At 40.4% G+C, this 27,914-nt stretch overlaps 1 protein-coding gene across 1 annotated transcript in view; it reads left to right on the forward strand.

Moving 5' to 3' along the window:
- LOC132807725 (urea transporter 2-like) overlaps positions 1 to 27,914 on the forward strand; it is a 110,640-nt gene that overhangs the window by 39,616 nt on the left and 43,110 nt on the right. Inside the window, exon 3 of the mRNA XM_060821774.1 lies at positions 18,597 to 18,704. Within this exon, the coding sequence (XP_060677757.1) occupies positions 18,597 to 18,704 (108 nt within the window). The remainder of the gene's footprint in view (positions 1 to 18,596; positions 18,705 to 27,914) is intronic.

The following is a 27,914-nucleotide window of genomic DNA, read 5'->3' on the forward strand; positions in this document are numbered from 1 at the left end:
CGCAATTATTGGTCAAAGCTGGAGGCTTGATTAGCAAAGCAACAAATCAAAACTGGACTTCAGGTCTATTATGTGGGAGGAATTTCACTTAATCAAATGGCAAAACTATAAATAGGGATGAATGGTTAGCGAAGTGTCATTGCTACATAACTTATGTGAGAATCACCTTGACAAGAACCCAAGAGCAGCAATTCAGACTAAATGGTTATATTGATTGTTGAGTGAGTCCAGTAAAAGAAGACTGAGAACACAATACTAAGGTGAAGTATGAAAACATATTTTACAACAAACTGATAGTATGCTGTAGTAAACTGCATTGTTACTGTTACGAATAAGTAGCTGAATTATTGTTTCTGAAGTATTCAAACAATTGAACAAGTAACACTACTCAAAAATGTTTATGTTTCAGGTCTAACACATTACTTTTCAGATGTTTCAATGTTTTACATTTAACAGAATGTGCGAGCAAATTCCATTTCACTTGCATAGTAACTGTAATTTGAAAATCCTTTATTGTTAGTAATATGCTAATAATGACAATGAAGCTGTGTGTGTTCACTGATGCAAATATGATGATGCATTACTTGAGTTCCAAATTAAATAACTTATTTTGCATCTTAAGGCACCTCACTTGCTGCAAATAAACATCAAGGAGTGATGGACCAGTTGTGAATTATCAATTCAGAATTATAAACATACTGATTCAGAAACTGGATCATTTTGATTTGATTTGATTTATGTATCATCACATGTATCTTGTTACAAAAATATAGTGAAAAGTGTTGTATAGACATTTGATGAAGTATGCAAGTTGCAATTAAAGGAAAAAAGACAAATTATGATAGAAGCTAAAGAAAAAAGTTTTAGTCACGGTTTAATAATTAAAATTAAACTCATTCATAATTGGATATTGTACTGCAGTTCTAAGCATTAAGTCATCACAGAGGCAGAGAGGTGGTAGTTGAATCGACCTGGGTGCTATCCATGTAATCTGGAGCCCAGTGTGATGTCTTCAAATGACATCAAACAGGCCACCATTTATATAGAAGACAGGCAGCACAAATAGATTTTTAAGATGGGTGTTCTAGAGACAATGAAATTGTTTTGGAAGATACATCATGACTGAAGATTCTCTAGCTATGATGAAATAGAAAGATGTGTAATCAGGAAAGTACATTCCCATTCAGCTGGGCACCGAGAGAAAAAACAACAAACACAAGGTGTACATAGCAGGCTCAAAGAGAATGCTTCAAATTTGTTAGACATGTAAAAAAATGATGACGAATGATTCTCAATGGGCAGAGAACCATGAAGAGCATGCAAGGAAGGCTTGTAGAGATGTAAAATACCAGAAGTGTAATGATAGCAACAAGGTCGGCCAGGTGAACCTTATAAAATATGAGTTCCCTGATTGGGGCTGGTGAAGAGTTAGAAATGTACAAGATGGAAATAGATCCTTCGGTCCAACACGTCCATGTCTACGAGATATCGTAACCTAATCTAGTCCCATTTGCCAGCACTTGGCCCATACCCCTCTAAACCCTATGCTTTCATATACCCATCCAGATGCCTTTTAAATATTGTAATTGTACCAGCCTCCACCACTTCCTCTGGCAGCTCATTCCAAACACACACCACCCACTGTGTGAAGATGTTGTCCCTTAGGTCCCTTTTAGATTTTTCCTCTCTCACCCTAAACCTATGCCCTCTAGTTCCTGATTGCTGTGACTTAGATCCTTTATATGTATCAGGAATAGTAAGGGTCCCAATACTGATCCATGAGGAGCTTGACAACAAATCTTCTTCCAGTCTGAAAAATATTCATTAGCTATGACTCTCTGATTCCTCTCTCTCTCAGCCAATTTTGTAACCATATTGCCCCTGTCCCTTTTATTCAAAGACATATAACTTTCCTTACAAGCATGTTACGTAGCACTGTATTGAGTACTCCTTAAATATACATGGACACCACATCAATTGAGCTGCTGACTCAATAACCCTCTTTGTTACCTCTTCAAAAAACTCCAGCAAGTTAGTTAGATCCAATTTTCCAAATCAATCCATGTTTTTTAATTTGACAATTAATTCTGTCCCAAATAATTGTTTGGGAACCAAATCACCAAAATTAAACAGGTATATAATTCATGAATGTGATGTAATGTTTGCAATTCTCCTGCCCTCTGACATGACCCTTGAATCTAGAGAAGCTTTAGGGATAATCATCAGTGTCAATCACCTGCAATTTCCATTCTCACTCCCTTCAAAATCCGTGGATGCATTTTATCCAGTCCTACTGTCTCCAAAATTTTAGTACCTAAAGCTTATCTAATAATTCCTCTTTGTCAACTTTACACCCTTCTAGTGACTGAGTTTCCTCCTCTGTCACAAAACTAGACTGATCTGGGCAGCATCTGCTTTGTCGGTAAAGTCAAATGCAAAGTATTTACTGAACCATTAGCTTTACATCTTGTCTCTGTTTTTTTTGGTCCCTAATCAGCCATATAGTTCCTCTTATCACTTTTCTCACTTAATGTGCCGACAGACAACCTTGGAATTCCCTTTTATGTTAGCTGCCAGTCTTTTTGATAATCCTTCTATTTAAAGGTCCAGGATTCATTCAAGAACAGGTATGAGGATGGATGCCTGCTTCTGTTCATTAAGTAAGACAGAGATCACTGACACTCTCACTCTTAAAAACATATGCTTGTGCGGCTTTGAATATCCCTTGTTTACAAGTTACAGAACTAATTGAATTGATTCACTTTGCCACAACTCAGTCTCCACTCCTGAAACTCTTCCCTAAGATCACAGGAAGATAGAAGAGCTTTTTCATTTCTATCAGGAGATGGGCTAAAACTAAGAGTAGAAGACACCAAGAATGAAGCTAACCAGCCGCAAGTGATCATTCTTGACCATAGTCTTCTTCAGGAAGGATTGGCAGAAAATTAAGCTGATAATCTGATGGAAGAAGATGTAAAAGCTGCAGCTATAACTTTTAGAGGCAGTTGTTGAAAAGGATCTAATTGTATTTGAACATTCATAAATGAAAACCAGCAATGTTTCAGACTTTTCTACAGGAAACAAGATGGCTGCAATACCTGAAGTCTCAAAAACGAATCTTCAATCAAACATCAAGGAGGTTTGGATCTTCAACTTTCACAATAGCAAGCAAAGAACATCAAGATAAAACTGAAAACATTGTTTAATTGGTTTGCATGTGTTTTCTTCTTAAATCTATTTTATCACTAGATCGAGGTATGCACACACAAGATAAAGTAGTGTTGAGTACTTATAATTTCTGTTATTGATACTTTATATGTTTGATTAATAGATTTCTGAGAAGTTAATTGTTGTAATTTGTTGCAGCAGCTCTTTTTGAGAAAATTATGAATTGCTGTGTTTTAAGCATTTCCACACATGTCAGTTTCTTGGTTCTCTACAGTGTGTCAACTGATTGAATATAAACAACTCTCGCCAACATTTTCTGTCCCATAGTATTCCTAGTTTTCATTCACCTGATTTGATTCCTTCTGAGCCAAGATATTTTTTTCATTACTTTCCTTATGTTATTGGTGCCTATCAGAGTTACTCTTTCCCTTTCCATTCTGTCCATTTCTGCAAAACTTTATGTACCTGAAATATTTATTTTCCAAGTATGGTCACATTGTAACCAGGCCACCCAAAGGGTGATTAGATCAAAACCATTTATCTCTATTGCTGCAGCTAGTCTATTTATCTCATATCTGTCAGATGGCTTTTTGGTTTTAGAGCTAAAGCAACTCATTTTAGTTCTTTTTTAATACTTTAATATGCATGGAGCTTTTTCATTCATGCACCACTACTCAAATATCTTGGATGGAATCTTATTAGGGCCTGAATGATGAGCTATGGAGAGAAATGTGACAGAATTGCACGAGAATGCTAACGAATTCTATCTCAACATCAGGAGCAATCCACTGCATCGTTAAAGTGAGTCCAGGGCATCAGTAGGGATACTCACAAGGAAGCAGTGAATTACCTATTAAAAAGGACATTAGTAACTGCACATTCCATGTCATTATTATGCAGCTTCCTATCCTACGATCTACCACAAGCAGACTAATCATTGAGAATGCTTAACATGGAAGTCGGAGTGAGTCCCTGCTGATGTCGGCTCACTACTGGCTTCAAAGAGCTTCCATGTTGGTCATTGTGTTGCGGCATCTCTAGGTAAAATCCATGGGCACCAGCCACATGCATTCTTCATCCATGGACATTGCATCTAATCATTTCCAATTCCTCTGGATCCTTGTGGCATCTCTCAATTCACTTGCAGGCTGTTTAGGAGGTTGAGACTTGCATTTCAGGCCACATTAGCAGCAAGCAATGAAAGGCTGCTGCAAGGATACTTAGCTTCAGTGACTGACACCCAACTCACTGGGTGGACCAGGCTCAGGGTTACTGCATTGATCTCCTAGTACTCACTCACTCAGCATCCAGTTGCATGCTGGCAGCATGTCCTGCCATGACATGCCTGCTGGCACATTTGTGCTCTAGCCAAAACCTGCTTCTTGACATATTCTTGTGCACAGCCATGTAAACAGGTTATGTGCCATTCTTGTCAGTAGGCATCTGTCTGGGGTAGGTGAGAGAGGAGTACCTTGCTATACAGCACACTGAGACAACAATCTTACTGCATGCTCCAGCTGCCTGGACAGAAAACCACACTGCAAAAATATTCAAACAAATGGCCATGCTAGAAAGTATGTGGGAGCTAGTCTTCAGTCCAGACAAGGGAAAGAAACCCTATCCTTCAGAGGGTACCATCAGTCACAAAGACAGTCCACACACAGTGCAGGGACTTGGTCATGGTCAGTCCTGTACTTGGGCTGGTCATAGTCAGGGGAGTTCACAATGGAGAATTCTGCAGGGTCAGCACAGTCAGGGAATCACTTATTAGGAGAAAGTGAAGACTGCAAATGCTGAAGATCAGAGTTGAGAGTGTGGTGCTGGAAAAGCACAGCTGGTCAGGCAGCATCAGAGGAGCAAGAGAATTGACGTTTCAGGCAAGAGCCCTTCATTCCTGATGAAGGTCTCATTCCTGATGAAGGGGTCTTGCTTGAACATCAATTCTCCTGCTCCTCAGATGCAGCCTGACCTGCTGTGCTTTTCCAGCACCACACTCTCAAGTGAATCACTTATTGTCCTTCTAGGACTAAGTGCTTAGGATTCTGGGCCGTCATATCTAGAACAGGTTCATTGTAATTAATCAGAAGTCTGGAGCAAATTACAGACCTGGGGTATGTGTGTTGAACATATGAATGATGCAAGGGCAGGATATATGGGCGAAGGCATTTCATTGTCGAGAGGCAGGGTAGCCAAGGCTGGGGGTGACAACAGAGGCCTGTACTGAGTTAGGGTCAAGAACGGTGATAAGAAAAAGCCAAGGTACAAGAGGGCTACGTGGAATTGCATCAGAGGGCATGGTATTCTATGGGGACATCAGGTTACTTGCAGTGACCAACATCATAGCCTCCACAGGACGCCATTACTAAGATTCTGATGAAGACTCACCGGACTCGAAACATTGACTCTGCTTTCTCTCTACAGGTGCTGCCAGAATTGCTGAGTTTCTCCAGCAACATCTGTTTTTGTTTCAGACTTCCAACATACACCGATCTTTGTAAGGTGTAATGTTGAGGTTCAGAGAGCAAGGAGAAAATTTGGAGGCAAAGTTTAATGTGATGGGTCTCCACACAGGCTGGGTTGAAATGGTAAAAGAGCATGTGGAGACTTTAGGGTGTACCTGCTGACCAGGAGGGGCATAATGCTGATGGGGTCCTCCACAAATTGTATTTCCTGCCATCACCTGCTGCTCATGAGATGCTAACTGCAGCTGGAAAATGGCTGGAACAATGCCCAGCGTGCTTGGAGCCAGTGTCAGTTCAATGGGCTCTACATCACCTGGATTAAGACATTGAAGAGACAAACACATGAAGTATGCATTGGTAAAGCTGCAGCTACATTTAATTTTGAGTGAACATGCTTTGGATTGTTCAAATGCAGGTCAAAATCAACTCGCACTGTGCCATTGGTGGTTGCAAATTGAACATTGGCATGTCAATAGTGCATAAGTTAGAAACAGCAACCTGAAACGAGGCAAAAGCCTGCCCAAAGGACACATAATATGCAACAATTCTAAGGGTTCTGTGAAAGGTGGAGATAATTGCTTGATTGTCTATGATGTAGATGTCATGTTGGACGCTACTAAATACGTTTCTTGGTTAGTGGGATCTACGATGGGTGGGAGTTACCACTCAATCCCTTTTTGATGTACTGTGTTGCTTACTGAGCTGACATGGCATCTTCACCAAGTTGCTGCACATGCTCAGGCTCACGCTCAGAATGGCTGATAGCGACGTGGTGCTTGTTATCCAACTACTGCAATGTCTCACTGTACAGAGCAGTATCTGCAGCCCTCATCTGCAGGATATGCTACTACTGACTGTTCTCAGAGCTAGGAACCTATTTGCCCCTAATGTTCTGAATGTATGTGGAGTAAGAGTCATGTACCCAGTCACTGGTGGGATGTTAGTCTCTGATGTAAGAGGATCTCAGCTGATGGCAAAGCTAGGAGCAACAGCAACTTACTACAGTGGCTGAGAGGCTCTCAGGGGTGACAGACATTGCAACTGCAGGGCCACTCAGGATGGTCAGCATCAGAAAAGGACCAGAGCTTCTCCCCTATCAATTCCATTTCCTGGGGATGAGCAGTACAGAGTTTTGATGCAGGCAGAATGATGCTGACTGTTAGAGTCGAACCAGAGAGCAGCAAACCATCCTCTTCTAATGGCTGTGAAGGTGAGTGCTGCCTTGAACTTCTTTGTGATTGGATCCTTCCAGAGAGCAAAGCATGACCTGTGCACCACAACTGCACCAGGGCAGTGACTGATACACCAGTGCATGGTCACACTGGCTCACTTTCCATCTCCCATAACATGGTCAGTGTTGGAACCCAGGCAGTAGGAGTCAGCAACACAGCTACTCTCCCACAGGGGCTTTCATCTGCCCACATGTGGCACTGGGAGGGCAGTATAATAATGCTGTGGAATTCTTCAAAAGGAAAGGTTCCATTTGATTCATGTTGGGTGATCTGTGATCACGAGGACAACATCCTGGAAATGCGTGCCCGCTACCCTGACAGCTGCCATGATTCCTACATCCTGGATTCCTCTTGTATACCTGATGCATCTGATAGTCCTAAAGCCTTACAAGCCTGGTTACGTAGGCATAAGGGCTACCCACAGAAACCATGTTTAATGACATCATTGCACAACCCCCTGACTGACATGCAGCACAGATATAATGCTGTCTATAGGGTCATGGTGAAGCAGACAATAAGGCTGCTGAAGATGCATTTCCAATGACTGAACCGACTTAGAGGCAGGGGAGGGAGGTGGCTTTGGTTCAGGATTGAGGGGGGGTGGGGGGGGGCTCCAGTATAGGCCAAATAGAGTCTGCTACATCATCCTTGTGTGCTGTGCTCTTTACAAGTGGCAACAAGACAATGTGCTAAATGCAGAGGAACTGGAGTAATGGGAGTTGCCTTCTGATATGGAAGGACAAGGACATTGGTGAGGAAGAAGCTATCCTTTTGCATGACAGAGGGGAATTACATTGCATGTTACAAGCCAGACACAACCTGACTGACAGCAGTTCTGGTAGATGAGAGCTGGGTGCAGCAGGACTATCAAATAATTATTGGTCATTTAGTCTCTATCGAGGGGAAGAAATGCAACTTCTACTCAATTTGTTTGTTTGCTTTTATAAATAAAAGCTCATCTTTGCATCTATTTGATTGCTTGCCTGTTTTTAATGTTCCTCAATTGGACAATAAGAAGATGTGGTCTCCATTAGGCATTTGTGACAGAGTAGCGATGACTTAGACAGGATGTAGCTGAGGACAGGTAAACTGTGTGGCCTGGTAGTGCGAATGGGTTTGTGTGTGCAAGGGAGTGCCAGCAGCACAGCTCTGTGTCTGTTATACCACTATGTCACCAGGGAGGGTCAATGCCAGATTGCAAACTCTTGACTTGGTGATACCATTCTTTCAAAGATGGTACAGACTTCAGGGAAACTGGACTGGGTGGGTGGTGAGTTCTTCTGGGACCAACAGATAGTAGCATGGGGCTCAGGTCGAGTGAGGGGGTACCATAGGTGTTGGACAAGTAGTTAATGAGGCAAATTTGATGTGAAATAGCAGGGGATTTCACTACACCTCAAAGAGGGAACACTCCATGAAACTCAATGACACTTAGCCAAAATAAAATAAGGTTCAATGTTCTGTCTCTGTCCAGTCTACCAGCTGCAGATGTGTTCTCCAAAAATGATTGTACAGGATTGAATACAGTCCACAAACTCCCAAATGTTGCAATAATTGCCACAACATGACTGTCTAATGTTATTAGTGGTTTTGATAATCTACTAAATTAGTACATTAGTCAACAAAATAATCAAACTTTAAGGAGCTCCATATTTGGGACAAAAGAAGACAAGCCATCAGCTACTGAAGATACAACGAACAGAACCAAACGCAGCACTGAGAATGTATAACAGGAACAGGAATAGGCCCTTCAGCACACTATGCCTGTACCGACCATGATTCCTTTCTGAACTAATTCCACCTGCCTGCACATGGTCTGTATCCCTCTATGCCCTGCATGTTCATGTAAATGCCTTTTAAACTTTGCTGTCACGTCTGCTTCTGCCACCTGGAAAGCGTTGCCAATCAAAGAGACTTCAGGGTACAGTTTCATAGTTCCTTGAAAGTGGAGTCACAGGTTGACAGGGTAGTGATGAAGATGTTTGGTATGCTTGCCTTTATTGGTCAGTGCATTGAGTATAGAAGTTGAGAGGCCATGTTGTCACGATTTAAGACATCGGTTAGGCCACTTTGCGTTCAATTCTGGTCTCCGTGCTATCGGAAAGATGTTGTGAAAATTGAAAGTGTTCAGATGTTGCCAGGGTTATAGAGTTTGAGCTTTAGGGAGAGGCTAAATAGGCTGGGGTTATTTTCCCTGGAACGTCAGAGCTGAGGGGTGATTTTATAGAGGGTCATGGATAGGATGAATAGCCAAGGATTTTTTCCCAGTGTAGGGGAATCCAGAATTGGAGGGCATAGGTTTAAGGTGAGAGGGACAAGATTTAAAAGGGATTTAAAGGTCAACTTTTTCATGCAAAGGGTGGTGCGTGTATGGAATGAGCTGACAGACAAAGTGGTGGAGGCTGATACAATTACAACACTTAAAAGACATTTGGATGGGTATATGAATAGGAAGGGTTTGGAGGGATATGAACCAAATGCTGGCAAATGGGATGAGATCATTTTCGGACATCTGGTTGGTATGGACAAGTTGCACCTAAAAGTCTGTTTCTGTGCTGTATAACACAATGACTCTGTGACTTCCCTGGCAGTAGAGAGGAGGTAATAGACTGACAACTCTCTAGTTTAAAAAAACTTTCCTCGCACATCTCCTTTAAACCTTCCTCCTCAGTATTTGGCATTTCCACTCTGGGAAAAAAAGTCCAACTATCCAGCCTGTCCATGCCTGTCATCATTTTATATACTTCTATCAGATCAGCCCCTCATCCTCCGACATTCTGACATAAACCTCCTTCCCTCACTTGCACCAAGTTTTATACTTTAGCTCTTGGCTCTTGAGAGACTTCCTTTCTGAATTACTTTATGCATTTGTTCTATACATACTAACTCTGCTGACTCTCCTTGGCTCTGTAACCCTTAACATCTTTGTCTGACATAAATTTACCAAACTCTGTGGAATTTTCAATGTATCCACTGCATCCAACAACATCCATTGATGCAAATCCTCCAATTTTCCAATATCTTTTCAGGAGAAAGTGCTTCCCAATAACACTCCTTTGAAGTATTGTTCTCCATACAGTTGCACACAATTAATGCCTTCAAAATTGGAAATAACTGTGAGAAGTGATGTGGAGAAACGTAGAGAGATCAATGAAGAGATGCGGGGGAGATGCGACTTCTTTTGTCTTTACAAACTATATGTGCAATAGAATGGATATTAGTTTGGTTATTGCTATTTGAATGCTCTGGGTCAGTTGTAAAGAGAAAAGTATATTGTGTAGTTATGATTTCTGAGGTATGCACTGTTCTTCAGCCTCCCACCATTGCATTGTTCCAGGATGGCTTAAACAATGATCTATTAATAAATGTACTGCACGCATTCCTGCTTTTGTACTTGAAGGGCACTTACTGGTACAGATCTGACTCAAAAACCAATTCATTTGAACGAAGTGCAGTTTTTGAATATCTGTCTGTCATTCTTCTCCTGTATTCTAGTTAGTGTGTTAGTGTTTTGCTTTTTAACCTGCTTGAATTTAACTTGTAAGCTAGATGGATACCAATATTTATTTTCTCCCCAGGTTTTCACATTACAGCATCTCCTCAGCTGTACCGATGCCCATCTCAATTTATGCGTTTTCGCTATTTGTTTCCATGCCTCGAGTTCAAAAACAACAAATTTGATAGAAAAGCATTGAGACACAAAGTTTTGGAAAATTGACCATACCTGAGTCTCAGTTACAGCTCAGTTGCAAGTAATCTTAAATCTGAGTTGGGGGTTGTGAGTTCAAGACCGGTGCAGAGACTTGAACCTATAATCCAGACTGACACCACAGCATTTTACTGAGGAGATTTTTCACTATCAGATGTGCTGTCTTTGAGACGAAACAATCTCACCAAGATACATCAAATTTCATTAATGAGAAACGAGAGGATTATTCATTCATGTAGAACATTGAACGTTCCAACACAGTACGGGCCCTTCAACCTTGATGTTGTGACGACCTGTGAAATTAATCTGATGCTGATCTAACCTACATCGTTCCATTATTATCCATATGTATGTCCAATGCCCATTTAAATGCCCTTAATGTCGGCAAATCTACTACTGGTGCAGGCAGGCCATTCCATTACTCTCTGAGTAAAGAAACTGCCCCTGATCTCTGTCCTAAATCTATCACCCCTCAATTTAAAGCTATGTCTCCTCAAGTTAGCCTTCACCATCCAAGGAAAAAGGCTCTCACTGTCCACCCTATCTATCCCTCTGATTATCTAATTCGTCTCAATTAAGTCACCTCTCAACCTTCTTCTTTCCAATGAAAACAGCCTCAGTTTCTTCAGCTTTTTTTGTAAGACCTTCTTTTCATACCAGGCAACATCCTAGTAACTCTCCTCTGAACCTTTTCCAAAGCTTCCACATTCTTCCTATAATGCAGTGATCAGAACTGCACACAATACTCCAGGTGCAGCCTTACCAGTGATTTGTACAACTGAAGCATAACCTCGTGGCTCAAAACTCAATCACCCAACTAATAAACGCCAACACACCATATGCCATCTTAACAACCCTCTCAACCTGGGTGGCAACCTATGTGGCAATTCAAAAGTTGGATGTGTAGTGGACAGCAAAGATGGTTACCTCAGATTATAATAGGATCTTGATCAAATGGGCCAATGGGCTGAGAAGTGGCAGATGGAGTTTAATTTAGATAAATGTGAAGTGCTGCATTTTGGGAAAGTAAATCTTAGCAGGACTTATACACTTAATGGTAAGGTCCTATGGAATGTTGCTGAACAAAGAGACCTTGGAGGGCAGGTTCATATCTCCTTGACAGTAGAGTCACAAGTAGATAGGATAGTGAAGAAGGAGTTGGTATGCTTTCCTTTATTGGTCAGGGTATTGAGTACAGGAGTTGGGAGGTCATATTGCGGCTGCATAGGACATTGGTTAGGTCACTTTTAGAATATTACGTGCAATTCTGTTCTCCTTCACAAAAAGGGTTCACAAAAGAATTACAAGGATGTTGCTAGGATTGGAGGATTGAGCTATAGGGAGAGACTGAACAGGCTGGGGCTGTTTTCCTTGGAGCATCGGAGCTGAGGGGTGACCTCGTAGAGATTTACAAAATCATGAGGGGCATGGATAGGGTAATTGACAAGATCTTTTCCCTCAGATGGGAGACTCCAGAACTAGAGGGCAGAGGTTTAGGGTGAGTGGGGAAAGAAATAAATGAGACCTAAGGGGCAACTTTTTCACGCAGAGGGTGGTGCATGTATGGAATGAGCTGCCAGAGGGAGTGGTGGACGCTCATGAAATTGCAATATTTATAAGGCATCTGGATGGGTATATGAATAGGAAGGGATTAGAGGGATATGGGCCGTGAGCAGGCAGGTGGGACGAGGTTGGGTTCGTATATCTATTAGGCATGGACAGGTTGGACTGAAGGGTGTGTTTCCATGCTGAACATCTCTATGACTCTATCTCTTAACCATTACTACTAAAAATACACAGTTGTCTTTATGCTGCTATCTAAAGATAGTGATTTACTGGTCAATAGTGGCCCCCACACTCCTATGAGTTACAGAGATTTGCACAACCTATAGCAGGCACTTTAAGGTAAAGGAGAAATGCCTTTGCCAGATTCACTCATTTTGGAGTCAAAGCACTCCAACTGCAGAGTCCTCTCCCCAGTCAATAGGCCAAGTATCAAAATATTTGTGTGAGGGAATCTTGCAAGCCCAAAATGGTCCACTATGAATAAATATGCCCACATATCTGATCTATCTAGAAGAGTTTTATTCTGTAAATAAATTAAGTTTATTGCACTACTTCAACTAAGGTGGCATGATGCCTCAGTGAGGGTGGCACAGTGACTCAGTGAAGGCAGCACAGTGGTTAGCACTACTGCCTCATAGCACCCAGGTTTGATTCCTGTCTTGGGCGACTGTATGGAGTTTGTAATTTCTCCCCGTGTCTATGTGGGTTTCCTCCGGCTGCTCCAGTTTCCTCTCACAGTCCAAAGATATGCAGGTTAGGTGAATTGGCCAAGCTCAATTGCCCATAGTGGTGGGTGCATTAGTCAGGGGTAAATGTAGGGGAATGTGTCTGGATGGGTTACTCTTCAGAGGACTTGTTGGGCCAAATGGCCTGTTTCCACACTGTAGGCAATCTAATCTAATCTAAAGGTAGGTAAATATAACTTTAATTACTCCAGGGTCTGTTAGGTATACACTGACAACAGGTCTTTTTTCTACAAAATCTTTCTTCACCCTAAGTTCCTGTGACATGTTTTGAATAAGAGTTGATATGACACTCAATAACCTTTGGATGGCTTTCCTGATGGCCTTTGGATTTCTTTCTTGAACTAGACAGTCTTTGACCTCTTGAATTTGTTTGGTCCTTGTAACAGCGGTATCTTGGAGCTTTCAATGCTTTCAATGGACTATGACACAACATAGCTTCAACCTGTATCAATTAAATTTAGTTCTCATTATACCTTTAGATTTGTGCTGAAGTAAATGGAATTATTATTTCAACTTCTTGAGTATTTTGGCTTTTTCCATTTACCTCAATTCTTGAGTTTTTTGTTGAATCTACCTCTTTCATTGTTTTTTTGTTACTTGGAGTTTCATTCTTGTTTGATCTGATAATGCTTATTGCTCTTGGAGATTCTATTTTGAAATACATAGGTTAGATATTTTCGTTGACCTTGTCCTTTCTTAGTCACATCAGCATTAAAAGTCAGACTTGAATTCTTATAAATAGTTCTTCACCATGCTGTGTGGCATCTGACTCAAATCAACCACAAACACTTCCATTGTTTGGCTACCACTACACTATCCTCTTGAATGATGTAGCTCGTGTAATTGTTGCCTCTTTGTTTGATTATTTTTATTTTGAACTGTGCTGCAACTTGGATTCTGAACAATTTTTCAACTATATTAACAGTGGAAAACATTTCAGCCAAACCATTATAGTCACTCTGCTGTGTTCCAGATGTGATTGGATTGGTCCACTACCGGGCTTTAAGCAAAACACACTTTATTCATACACCACAGTTAAAATCTGAACAACAAAAAAGAACTGGCATAACTTTAACTCTATTGAAATCCTTAACAAAAGAATATATTATTTAATTAATAATCATTAACTGTTCCAATATAGCAGCATTGCATAAACACATGCTTGGAAAAGGCAAATTTACCAAAACAGATTGTCTCAAGTGGTACCTCCTGTCCAGGAGAAAGAAGCACCAAAATAAACAATCTAGCAGGAAAAAAAACCTCAAACTTTTCGCTACAGCAGAGAGAGCTGTATCTATCATTTGCAAACACCCCACTTCAACTTCAACGGAAAGCAGAACTAAAACCTGGGGCTACGTGAGTCTAACTCCACCCACTCATACTTCTTTTATCTAATTTTTAAAAGAACACTCATGGCACTCCAAACTGTTTACTCACTGCTTCGGAAGCAGGCATTCTATTTCCAGAGTATTAAAGCCCTCTGCAAAAGAAACAACACGGAACAAATCCCTTTTCAAGACATAATGTAGTCACACACCTTGCAAGGTGTCCAAAAAGGTTTCCTGACGTCTAATGCTCAGAACTGTACATAATACTCCATTTGGGACATAACTAGTATCTTACACAGGTTCAGCATAACCCCCTTGTTCTTATATTCCAGGCCACTATTAACAAATGCTAGAACATTGTAGCTTTAAGTACTCTTTCCACCTATCCTGCCTAATAACTAACGTACATACACATTCAGGTCACTCAGCTCCAATGCATCCATTAGAGTTTGTATTATACAGTCTCTCTATGTTCTTTCCATCGAAATATATAACCTCATGTTTCTCCACATCGCACCTCATCTGCCACCTTTCTGCCCCTTCCACCAATTTGTCAATGTCAATTAACCATTACTCTCTGCTTCCTGTCTCAGCAACAATTTAGCGCCCTAGTTACTACTGTTCCACATATCCATGAACTATAGTTTTTCACAAAAGCCTTCTGTGCAACACAACATTGAATGCCTTTTGGAAGTCCATGTGTAGCAACAAACAGCATTACCTTCATCAATCATCACTATTAACTCCTCACAGAACTTCAGCAAGTAAGCTAAACGTGATTTTCCCTTAGGATATACATCCTGGCTACCCCTACATAAACCATATTTCTCCATGAGACTATTAAACATTGTTTCAAGAACTTTCTACATCGCCACAGTTATTTGTAGCTGTTGACCTTTTCCTTACAATCTTTTTTTGAACAAAGGAATATATTTTCAATTCTTTAGGTCTCTGTTCAAGAAGGAATGAAAGATTATGACCATTTCTCTACAGTTTCCACTCTCACCTCTTTAAATATCTTTGGATGTATTTTACTTGGCATTCAAAGTATCAACAGCTGGTTCAAAACCTCTTCCTCATCAGTTCTGAACTCTCCTAGTGACTGAAATTCCTCCTCTGTAACCATGACCTGGGTAGCATCTGCTTCCTTAATAGAGGCAGATGAAAAATATTAATTTAACATCTCAGCTATGCTTCCCTGTCTCCATGTATAAATCCCCTTTTTGGTTCATAATCAGCCCTACACCTCCAGGTACTGTTTAAATGTGCATGGAAGACCTTGGGATTCACCATTATGTTAACTGTCAGTCTGGGTCTTTTTAATCATCTTTGCAACCTCTCCTGCTACCTTCAATGATTTGTGCAAGTTTTCATCCCCCATCTCCTTGTAACCTCATTTCCTTTAAAGTTGTGACCTTTTCTTTATAATGTTTCGTTTCATTCTACATCACGTTTCTTACTTCTCTGGTTTAAATTTCATCTGCCACTTACCTGTGCATTCTTAGAATGTTTAGCTCTGTCCTCCTAACAATCCGTCTGGGTTTCATAACATCCAGAATTTGGTATTGTGTCCTGTACATCCAGAGCTGAAAATGTTTTGCTGGAAAAGCACAGCAGGTCAGGCAGCATCCAAAGAGCAGGAGAATCGACATTTCGGGCATGAGCCTTCTCCTGCTCTTTGGATGTTGCCTGACCTGCTGTGCTTTTCCTGCAACACATTTGCAGCTCTGATCTCCAGCATCTGCAGTCTTCACTTTGTCCTGTACATCCAGGTCTATAACATCAACGTACACAAAGAAGAACAGTAACCCTATTATCATCCCTTAGAAAACTTCACAATAAAAATAAGATCTAAAAAATCTAATAAGACCACAGTTTACCTTTCTAAAGTCTAAAAAAGCAACTATCCTCTGTCACTCAGCAATCTTTACAAATTGTCACTGCCCCTTTTATTACACGGTCTTTAAATTTGCTGAAACATTTTTTTATCTGTCACAGTCGCATTACATCAAAAGCTTTCGAAAAATCATGTACACAAATCTTCACATTAGCCTTATCAGCTTTCTGTTAAAAGTTTCTTAAGATTGGTTAAGTATGTTAACTTTGAACACTTTTTCCAGGTGCTGAATTGTGTGTTAGTTTTAGTTATTCAAACAGTAATTCTCAGAGCAACTGTGGATTATTGTCTGAAAAAGCTTTCACCTGACTAAGAATAAATGGGTCTGTAGTTGCTGGCCTAATTATTGTACCCTTTTGGAATGAAAATTTAATATCTGTGATTTTCCAGACCTCTACAACCATATCAAGGACTGGAAGATTGATTTCTAAATGGAAGTCATTTTCTCTATGAAGATATTCCCTCCCTCAGAGAATAGTAGTTAGCCTCATTATGGTCAAAATTGCAAACTCTGTGCTCCACAATTTCTGTCCTGCCTTGGATTTAACCATAAGACCAAAGGAAATAGGAACAGAAGTTGTCTGAATAGCCCCTTGAGCCTATTCTATCATTCAATAGGATCATGGCTGATCTGACATTCCTCATGTTCACTTTTGTGCATTTTCCCCATAATTCTTGATTCCCCTACTGATCAAGACTTTATCTATCTCAGTTTTAATATACACAAGGACTCTGACCCCGCAGCTCTCTGTAGCAAAGGGTTCCAAATACTCTCAACTCTAAGAGAAGAAAATCCTCATCTCAGACTTAAATTAGCACCCATTATTCTGAGACAATTCTGTCTTCTCTGAAACTCTCCCATGAGGAGAAACATCCTCTCAGAATATATTCTATGTAGTTAGGGTAACTTACCAAATTTAGGTATGACCAGGTTTTCTGACACCTCATATCTATCAACTTTTAGTCCATCACGTGTCTAAACCATTGCCTCTGTTACAATTCATCTCGGGCTTCAACTATGTCTTCTGCCTCTACATATAATCAACTTTTGGATTCTTGACTGGCTCCACTGTGCCTGTACTACTCTTTTACTATTTAAATGCCAAGAAAAGATTTCTGATTCCCTTTTATGTTAACTGCCAGTCTCTTCCTTGACTTTCTCTTTATCTCATTTATTTCCTTTTAGATAATCCCTCTAAAGCTAACTTTAAATCTCACTTCATTATCATACTGACATCTGTTTATTACACACTTAATCTATTTTATTTTGCTGATTATATCTTTTGTCATTAGCGAATTATTTGCTCTTTAAAAGCATACCATTATTCTGTTGTGGCTTTGTCTGCTAACTTTTGATGATCAGGGTCTGATATGTTCTTAACCAGTTGAAATTGACTGTCTTTCAATTTCTATAGCTAACATATAACATAATTCCCTAAATGGTGCCCTATTGATTCTTGATCCACTTTACCCAACTCATTCCTAATAATCAAACCCAATAGTTCTTCCTTCGTTGGTGGATCTGAAACTCTTCTCCTATCAGTTATAATTTTGTCGTTTCTTGTCTGCAATAGAAAGAATGATTTGTATCATAATGATAATTTGAGGCCATTTCCCCATGCATGATCCCTCCTCATCTCCCCTCCCAAACCCCACCCCTGCATCCCCTACCCACCACCACTACCGCCACCATCATCATCTCTAAATGGTTCTGTTTTTAGATTGACAAAGTGATATCTGATTTGCTACATACATTGCATCAATTCAGCCAACTGTTGTGCTTCTGGAACTGAACTGTGCAAACCTAACACTGTGGTAAATAATTTCTTTCAGTAACTTTTATAAGTAATCTATTGATTAATAAAGAAGTGAAATATTTGCTCACATGCTTAAAATATTATGTCAGACGCGATAACAAATTCATTAACAAATTTATTAAAGCCAGAGCTGTTGTTTTGATTGGAATTTGTTTGAATTCTTTTGTGCATATTGAAAGAAAGATTTTTCTCATAATGACAAATTAAGACACCTTGTCCTCTCCCCACCCACACAGCATTAAACCCTCTACACACATTCTCTGAATGGCTTTGTTTCTAGATTGACAAAGTAATCATATTTAATATGTCACATAAATTATATTAATTCAGCATACTGGTTGTCCTAACTGCAGTTAGAGTAAATCGTTGATGTTGGTAATGGTTTTATTAAAAAAAATTATGATTTTATTTTTGGAAAAGTGAAGCTACAGCAAAATAATAAATTCGTACTGATTGATATTCTTTGAATAAGCAACCAAATTAAGACATTGACACATTTTGCCTAGCTACATGCAGTTTTCTATTGAGCTACATATTAAAATTATGCTGTAAATATCCAAGATAAGCTATTTTTGTGTATGTTTGCTATGAATATTGGATTGTTTGATTATACAAAAAACTTCAAAAACATTTGAACAAACTTACATATTTTAGTAAATGTTTTTGTTCAGGAAACATTTCCATTCATGGATCATCAGAGAACAGAAATCATACAGAAGGAAACAATAATTAAACAGAGTGATATCAGAACAGATATCTGTGAAGGAATTGGCTCAAAGGTATGAAAATATATTGACCATTTATTTTCAATGCAGGTCAAGTCAAAAATTTTGCGAATGATTGTGGACGTGAGGAAGGTCACAGATTCACGTATAAGAGACTCGCTGGACACTATTAATGATTTATACATGCTCTTATCGTATTGAACAAGTTCTTCCTGTACCTTAGTAATGTTCACCAGTTAAGTTCCAGATGGCTTGAATACAGGTAGTATTATGGCTAGCAACAGGACATGACAAACACAAGTGATGCTTGAGAATGTTAGCAACAGTTATAAATAATTCATGGCCATCTTCACTACAATCCATAACTTTGTGCACTCATAGCATTTCTCATCATTTTGAAAAAAAAATTGAATATTTGATACAATGCAGTTTCCTATGGTCACAGAGTTCTTAGACTGCTATAAAAGTTGAAGACCCTGTTTCCTGTAGACCTGCTATAAAACTCAATCCTTCAATATTAATAAACATTATTGGTCTTATTTTGTTCTGCAGCTTCAAATACAGTTCCCACAGGTTTTGTATTGCTAAAATTAAATCGTACAAAAGCTTCTTTTTTGTTTATGCCAGACATTTCTCTTCCTTCCTCAGTAAAATTTCTTTCAGAACCAAGTAGTCCTTATAATGATGCCAGTGATAACGAACCCACAATAATGTTCGGAATTCCATGATTTCAATCCAGTAATACTAAAATCTTATTTTTCCAAGTTAGCATTGTGTGCAACTTGAAGAGTATCTTGTAAGTTAGAATATTCCCAAAATGTTGCTTTTCTTAACCTTATTGTTGTCAGTAGTTGTGTGACTTGATAGTGCTATTGACATTTTCTGACAATGTATTCTCGAGATTTTAAATATTGAGGCTTCAGGACACTGGTGATAAAGTAGGCGCACATTAAATTCAGTAGCAAGGGTTCTGATCTAGTACATGGCATTGAATTCCATGAGTATTCATAGAATTCTGGCAGTGTGCAAGCAGGCCATTCAGCCCATCTGGTCCTCACCAACCCTCTGAAGAGCATCCCACCCCCCGACTATCACCCTACCTTTCCTATGGCTAACCCACCTAATCTACACATCCCTGGACATTATCAGCAACTTAGCATGGCCAATCCACCTAAACCCTACTTCTCTGGACTGAGGGGAAACTGGAGCATTGGCAGGAAACCCACACAGATACTTGGAGAACGTGCTAACTCCACACAGACAGTCCCCAGACGTGGAATCGAACCAAGGTCCCTGGCACTGTGAGGCAGCAACGCTAACCACTGAGCAACCATGCCAAGTATTCTTACAGCTGCATTCATTCAGGATATTCCATAAAACTTCAGCCTTTAGTCAAACATACAGATGTATGAACAAGGAGCAGGATGGGCCATTTCAATCCTCAAGCTGCTCCACCATTGAATAGGATTGTGGCGGAGCTGATTATAACATGCACATTTCTGCCTTTTCCCAGCATCCTTTTATCCCCTTGCTCAACAAAAATCTGTCTTACCGCTGCCTTAAAAATATTTAAAGGATCCTGCTTTCACCATCTTTCATAAAGAAAGCTCCAAAAGACTCTCAACCCTTATTTTTAAGCAGTGACTACTAGTTCTGGATTTTCTACGAAAGGAAGATCCTTTTCACATTTACCCTGTCAAAGTCTCTCAGGATATTTCAGTGAGGTCACCTATTACTCTTCAAAACTCCTATGGATACAAACTTATTCTATACAACCTTTTCAGATGTTGGTGCAGTAAATCTTCTCGGAATGCCCTTCAATATATTTATATTTCCATTTAAATTCAATGACCAATACTGTGCGCAATACTCCAAATATAACCTCACCAATGTCCTGGATAACTGAAGCACAACCTTGCTATGTTTGTATTTGATTCTGCTCACAACAAATAATAACATTATTTAAGCTTTTCTAGCTACTTGCTGTGCTCTGCATACTAACCTTTTTCAATTCATGCACAAAATCCTCAACATTCTTCTACATCTCAGAGCACTTACCACTTCAATAAGATGCTTCTTTTTTATTCTAACTAACAAAATGGATAACTTTGCATTTTACTATATCATACTCAATTAGTCACATCTTTCCCACCCACTTAATTACCTAGCACTCTCTGCAGCCTCCTTATGAACCCTTCACAACTTATGCTCCCATCTATCTTTGTATAATAAATAAATTTGGAAACCATTCCTTCCGCCCTTTGTCCAAGTCATTTATATAAATGGTAAACAATTCAGGTTCAAACACTGATCACTGTGCCACATAACTTGTTACATCTTTCTAACCTGAAGAAGAACCAGTTGTGCCTACACTCTGCTACACTGTTAGTCAATCTTCTATCCTTGCCAAAATATCATCCCTAAATTATGAGCTTTAATTTTCTCCAACAACCTTTCATGTAGCACCTTATTAAATAGACACTAGAAATTTAAGTGCAATACATCTACTGGTTCCCCTTTATCCACAGTACATGTTATCTCATCAAAGAACTCCAACAGATTAGTCACAAAATCCTGTTGACTCTATCCAAGTAGCTTAAAGCAGCTAAGTGCCTTACTACAGCTTCTTTAACTATCCTGTAGCTTCCTACTTTCTATCCCCTTCACTTTTTGAATAAAAAAGCCACATGTGGTATATTCCAATCTAATAGGATCTTTCCTGAATCTCGCAAGCTTGGGAAAGTTGAAGCCAATGTTTCAACTATCTCACTAGCCACTTCTTTAAGAGCCAATGATGGGCTTCATCAGAACCTCGGCACTTGTCAATCCATATCTGCTTCTCTGGTGATTGTGTTTTTCCTTGCATCCTCTGAACTGAAGACTAAAGCAAAATGTTCATTGGATTCGTATGCCTTCTTATTTTCCATTACGAATTCTCTAGATTCACTTTCTGAAGGAACGGTGCTCACTTTGTTAATTCTTTTCTTTTTAAAACATTTATACAGACTCTTACTGTCTGTTTTCATATTTCTGGTTAAGTTTCTCTCAGACAAATGTTTCCCTTCTTCCTTACTTTTATGGTCATTTCTTGCTTTTTTTAACAAAAAAATCTGCTCAATCTTCTGACTTAACTCCTGTCTTTATTCAATTATAGGTTTTTTCTTTGTATTTGATGCTATTTTAAAATTTTCTGGCTAATCAGAGATGATGGGCCTGTCCCTTGGAACTTTTGTTATTTGATGCCATGTATCCATTCTGTCATGATTTGGAGATGGCGGTGTTGGACTGGGATGTACAAAGTTTAAAATCACACAACACCAGGTTATATTCCACCAAGTTTATTTGGAAGCACTAGCTTTTGGAGCACTGCTCCTTCATCAGGTGGTTGTGGAGTATAAGATCGTAAGACACAGAATTTATTGCAAAGGTCTACAGTGTGATATAACTGAAATTATATATTGAAAAAGACCTGGATTGTTTGTTATGTCTCTCATCTTTTACAGAATGGATTTACAAAATCTTACATGGATCCATGCAGTTTTTGAGCAAAGTAAAATGTAATTCTGCAAGTACAAATTCACCCCACAGACTTATATGTGTATGCATGAATGTGTGTGTATGCGTGTGTGTGTGTGTGTGGTGGGGGGACGGTTATGAGTATCTGTGAGAGAGTGTGTGTATGTGTGTGAGTGTGAGCCTAAAGGGGTATAAGTCTGTATAGGGTGCATGTGAGACTGTGGGAGTGTATATGTGAGCATATGAGAGAGGGTCTGCATGAGTGTATGGGTCTGTGATTCCCCACACTTCCACTTCTTGCCTTTAAACAACCATCAAACCTCAAATAGCTCATTGTTCGTAGCAAACTGCCTGGCTTTCAGGACAACACCATACAATCTTCTGCAAGACATGTCAGAGTGTCGAGAGCATTCTGTCTGGATATATCACTACCTTGTATGGCAACTGTACCATTCAAGATCGGAGATGGTTAAGAGAGTGGTGAACTTAGCCCAGACAACCTCCCATCTACAGAATCCATCTACCAGGCCCGCTGCCAGCATTCTCAAAGATCCATCCCAACCTGGCAATGTTTTTTTACAACCTCTACCATTGGGGAGAAGGTACAGAAGCCTGTACACATGCACCAGCTGGTTTTGTAACAGTTTCTACCTTACTGTTGTTCGAATACTGAATGGACTCACAAACTCATAACTTTCGCCTGTACCTGTGTTTTTGTTTTTGCCGCTGTTTACTTATTATTTACTATCTATGCTACTATGTGATCTGTCTGTATTGCTCGCAAGACAAAGCTTTTCATTGTGCCTCGGTACATGTGACAATAAATTTAATACAATTCATGCAGACCCATACATTCATAACACCTCCCACCCCACCACACACACCCATGTGCACACATACGCATATAAGTTTGTGGGGTGAATTTGTATTTGCAGAATTACATTTTACTTTGCTCTAAAACTGCATGAATCCATGCAAGATTCTGTAACTCCATTTTTTGGATTACAATCAGTCTGACCATTGTGGCACAGACAGTCTCACACATGGACAGCTCTTACCTTACATGTTGGCTTTAGTTCTTTCATATGTAAATCACAGAACATTTAAAAATTAAATTCTCAAGTGAACTTTAACAATTATCTGGGCTGACATGACACCAATTGTTAAAGTTCACTTGAGAATTTAATTTTTAAATGTTCTGTGATTTACATATGAAAGAACTGAAACCAACATGTTCATTCTAAAAAAATGAGAGACTTAACAAACAATCCAGGTCTTTTTCGATATGTTTCCAAATAAACCTGTTGGACTATAACCTGGTGTTGTGTGATTTTAAACTATCTATTCTGTGTATTCAGCATTCCTTAAATGTCAGCCATTTCATCTTGATTGACACAGTTTTCAACTTAATTTGCCAGCTCACTTTCATACTCTGCTTTCTTACTCACATAAGTACCCCTTACTTAAATTTTAAAATTTTCTTATTCTCAGACCGATTTCCCTATCCCTCAAACAGAATTCAAAATTGAATACTTACAATGTTCACTGCTACCCAGTGGAGTCTTCACTATAAGATCATTCATCTAGGTTTAAAGCGCTGATCTAGTAAAGACTGCTTTCTGTTTGGCTCCAAATATGTTGTTGTCACAAATTGACAAAGAAACATTCGATGAGTTTATCATCAAGGCTACCTGGAACTACCTGATTTTCCAGTCTTTATGTAACTTAAAATCTTCCATGATTATCTCCGAGTTTTTCTGACAAGGTCCCATTATTACTTCCTTTGTGCTCTATCCTATCTTGTGGTTACTGTTGAGTCCCTGTGCCCGACTTCCAGTTTTTATCCTTTCTCATCTGTGCCTAAACATCTGGTTTTTGAATTTAGGTCATTCCTTTCTATTGTCCCAATAACTTGGTGAAATAATAGAGCCACTTTTTCCTAGTTTCCCATAACTTCTATATGTTGCTGCTTATGCTGTTTAATGTACAAGTTGTTCTGTCTGTTAGCTTCACCAGATCAACATCACATTTTTAGGTGTGCTTAGTGCTCCTTCTGGTACACCCTCCTGCACACTTCATTGAACTATGGTTGATGGTAATGATTGAGTGGGGGATATGTCAGGCCATGAGGTTACAGATTGTGCCAATTCTGCTGCTGTTGATGGCCCACTGCTCCTCATGGACATACTGTCCTGAGCTACTAGATCTGTTCATAGTTTGTCCCATTTAGCACGGTGATAGCGCCACACAACACAATGGTGGTTATTCTTAGGCAGGACTTCAGCTCCACAAGGACTGTGCGGTGGACACCCTTTCCAATAATGTCATGGACAGATGCATCTGCAGCTGGCAGATTGGTAAGGATGAGATCAAGTATATTGCTTCCTCACCACTTGCCGCAGACCAAGTCCAGCAGTCCTTTAGAATCTGACTACTTCAATCAGTAGTGGTGCTGCCAAACCACCCTTGTTGGTGCACACTGAAATTGCCCACACAGAGTACATTTTGTACTCTTGCCACCCTCAGTGTTTCCTCCAAATGTTGTTCAATGTGGAGGAGTACTGATTCATCAGCAGGAGGTCAGTAGATGGTTTCCTTTGGAAGTTAGCAGGATTCTTCCTTATCCATGTTTAACCTGAAGCCTGAACCTGAAGCAACTCTCTCCTGACTGCATTGCCATCTCAGCTTGGTTTGTCCTCCAGTGAGACAGAAATGGAAATGGTGGTAACTGGGCCACTGTCTATAAGATATAATTCCATGAGTATGACTATGAGAGACAGTCCTTCCAGACGTTAGTAAGAAGGATTTTGCAAAATTGACAGGGCTGTTTCTTCCATTGTCTTTTCTGTCATCAGATTCTGGGAACCTAAACAAGTGATTGTCATCAAATTGGCTGGAATACGCATCTAGGCGAAAGTGAGGATTGCAGATGCTGGAAACCAGAGTTTAGATCAGAGTGGTGCTGGATAAGCACAGCAGGTCAGGCGGCATCCAAGGAGCAGGAAAATCGATGTTTCAGGCAAAAGCCCTTGAACAGGAATAGCTATTCCTATTCCTGATGAAGGACTTTTGCCCGAACCATCAATTTTCCTGTTCCTCGGATGCTGCCTGACCTGTTGTGCTTTTCCAGCATCACTCTGATCTAAACTCTGAAATATGCATCTGCCAAGTGATTTTTCACTTTAGTCAGGAAATTGCCAGATCTGACATTCATGAGACTTTCCAAAATTCTACTGTGATAAATTTGTTATGTGTGTAAAAGAGATTACTGCCAAATTTCCAGTGGTGTTGTGTTATTCCTGTGATAGGAATTCAAAGATAGCTCAGGATTGTTGTTGGAAATTTCTCAGGGGCAATTCTCTTGGCTCATTCTGGGACTGACGTCTAGGGTGGAGCATTTGCAAGATTGTTTGGGGAGGCTTTAACCTAAAATGGCAGTGAAATGGGAACTAATGCAAAGAGTTGGAGGAAGGCGAGTTAAGGACAAGAACAAAAAACAGAAATAAGAATTTTTTAAAATGATAGGCAAGGAGATCAAAGGCCAGGATCAAACAGGACCATCGTAGATTAGTATTGTTACTTAAAGATGTGACAGTGGAGTTGCAATAGTAAACATCCAAAGAGTATATGGATGAACTGGAACATTGTTCATTCCTATCTGGTGCAAAATAAACAAGAAAGGTGGCCAAATAAGAACTTATGAGGGAAATTAGCAGTAGTATTAGATCCAAGGAAGTGGGACACAAATTGGCTGGGAAAAAACAACAGACCTGAGAACAGGAGCAGTTTAGAATTTTGTAGAGGAGGACAAAGGGATTGATTAAGAAAGGAAAATAAAGTGGTAGAGAAAGCTTGCAGGGAACATAAAAAGTGACCAAAAATTTCTATGAGTATGATTAGAGAAAAAGATTGATAAAGACATGTTGTGGACCAGGCCAGACCCCCACAAAAAATATCAAGAAATTAGCCTGGACTCTAACTTTGCCAATTGTTTGAAGCAGGTGTAGAGTGGATATTTCCTCTTAGTCTCTCTGACCAATGGAAATATCTTCCCAACATCTACTCTGTCCAGGCTCTTCAGTATTCTATATGTTTCAATTAGACTCCTCCTCATCCTTCTAAACTCCATCAAGAATAAACACAGAGACCTCAAACGTTTCTCATATATTAAGATTTCCATTGCTGGGACTGTTCTTGTGAATGTCCTCTGAACACGCTCCAGGACCAGTACATTCTTCCTGAGATATGGGTCCCAAAACTACACACAATACTCCAAATGTGGAGTCCTCTGGGACATCTGCTGTGACTAAAGAGGATACAAAGATTTCATGCAAGGCCCCAGCAATTTCCTCACCTGCCTCCCTCACTGTTCTGGGGTAGATTCCATCAGGTTCTGGGAACTTGTCTATCTTTTCAAAACACCCAACACCTATTTTCTTTATTGCCATGTCCTAGAATATCAACAAACCCCTGTTTAAAATCACCATCCACCATGTCCTTCACCTTTGTGAATATTGATGCAAAGTATTTGATAAGGATCTCACCTATATCCTCCAATGCATACATTATCTCCTTTATCCTTGAGTGGCCCTCTCCTTTCCCTAGCTATATAAATTATACTATAAAGGAATCAAAAGGTATGGGGAGAAAGCAAGAACAGGCTAATGAATTAGATGAACTGAAAATGTGTTGCTGAAAAAGCGCAGCAGGTCAGGCAGCATCCAGGGAACAGGAGATTCGACGTTTCGGGCATAAGCCCTTCTTCAGGAATGAGGAGAGTGTGCCCAGCAGGCTAAGATAAAAGATAGGGAGGAGGGACTTGGGGGAAGGGCGATGGAGATGTGATAGGTGGAAGGAGGTCAAGGTGAGGGTGATAGGCCGGAGTGGGGTGGGGGCGGAGAGGTCAGTAAGAAGTTTGCAGGTTAGGAAAGCGGTGCTATGTTCGAGGGATTTAACTGAGACAAGGTGGGGGGAGGGGAAATGAGGAAACTGGAGAAATCTGAGTTCATCCCTTGTGGTTGGAGGGTTCCTAGGCGGAAGATGAGGTGCTCTTCCTCCAACCGTCGTGTTGTTATGGTCTGGCAATGCAGGAGTCCAAGGACCTGCATGTCCTTGGTGGAGTGGGAGGGGGAGTTAAAGTGTTGAGCCACGGGGTGGTTGGGTTGGTTAGTCCGGGTGTCCCAGAGGTGTTCTCTGACACGTTCTGCAAGTAGGCGGCCTGTCTCCCCAATATAGAGGAGGCCACATCGGGTGCAGGGGATGCAATAGATGATGTGTGTGGAGGTGCAGGTGAATTTGTTGCGGATATGGAAGGATCCCTTGGGGCCTTGGAGAGAAGTAAGGGTGGAGGTGTGGGCGCAAGTTTTCATTTCTTGTGGTTGTAGGGGAAGATGCCGGGAGTGGAGGTTGGGTTGGTGGGGGGTGTGGACCCAATGAGGGAGTCACGGAGGGAGTGGTCTTTTCGGAACGCTGATAGGGGAGGGGAGAGAAATATATCCCTGGTGGTGGGGTCCGTTTGGAGGTGGCGGAAATGATGGCCGATGATACGCTGTATATGGAGGTTAGTGGGGTTCTGTCCTGGTGGCGGTTGGAGGGGCGGGGCTTAAGGGCGGAGGAGCGGGAAGTGGAGGAGATGCGGTGGAGGGCATCGTCGATCACGTCTGGGGGGAATCTGCGGTCCTTGAGGAAGGAGGCCATCTGGCCTGTACGGTATTGGAACTGGTCCTCCTGGGAGCAGATGCAGAGGAG

The sequence above is a fragment of the Hemiscyllium ocellatum genome, chromosome 1 (genome assembly GCF_020745735.1).
Source record: "Hemiscyllium ocellatum isolate sHemOce1 chromosome 1, sHemOce1.pat.X.cur, whole genome shotgun sequence".
Classification (NCBI taxonomy): domain Eukaryota; kingdom Metazoa; phylum Chordata; class Chondrichthyes; order Orectolobiformes; family Hemiscylliidae; genus Hemiscyllium; species Hemiscyllium ocellatum.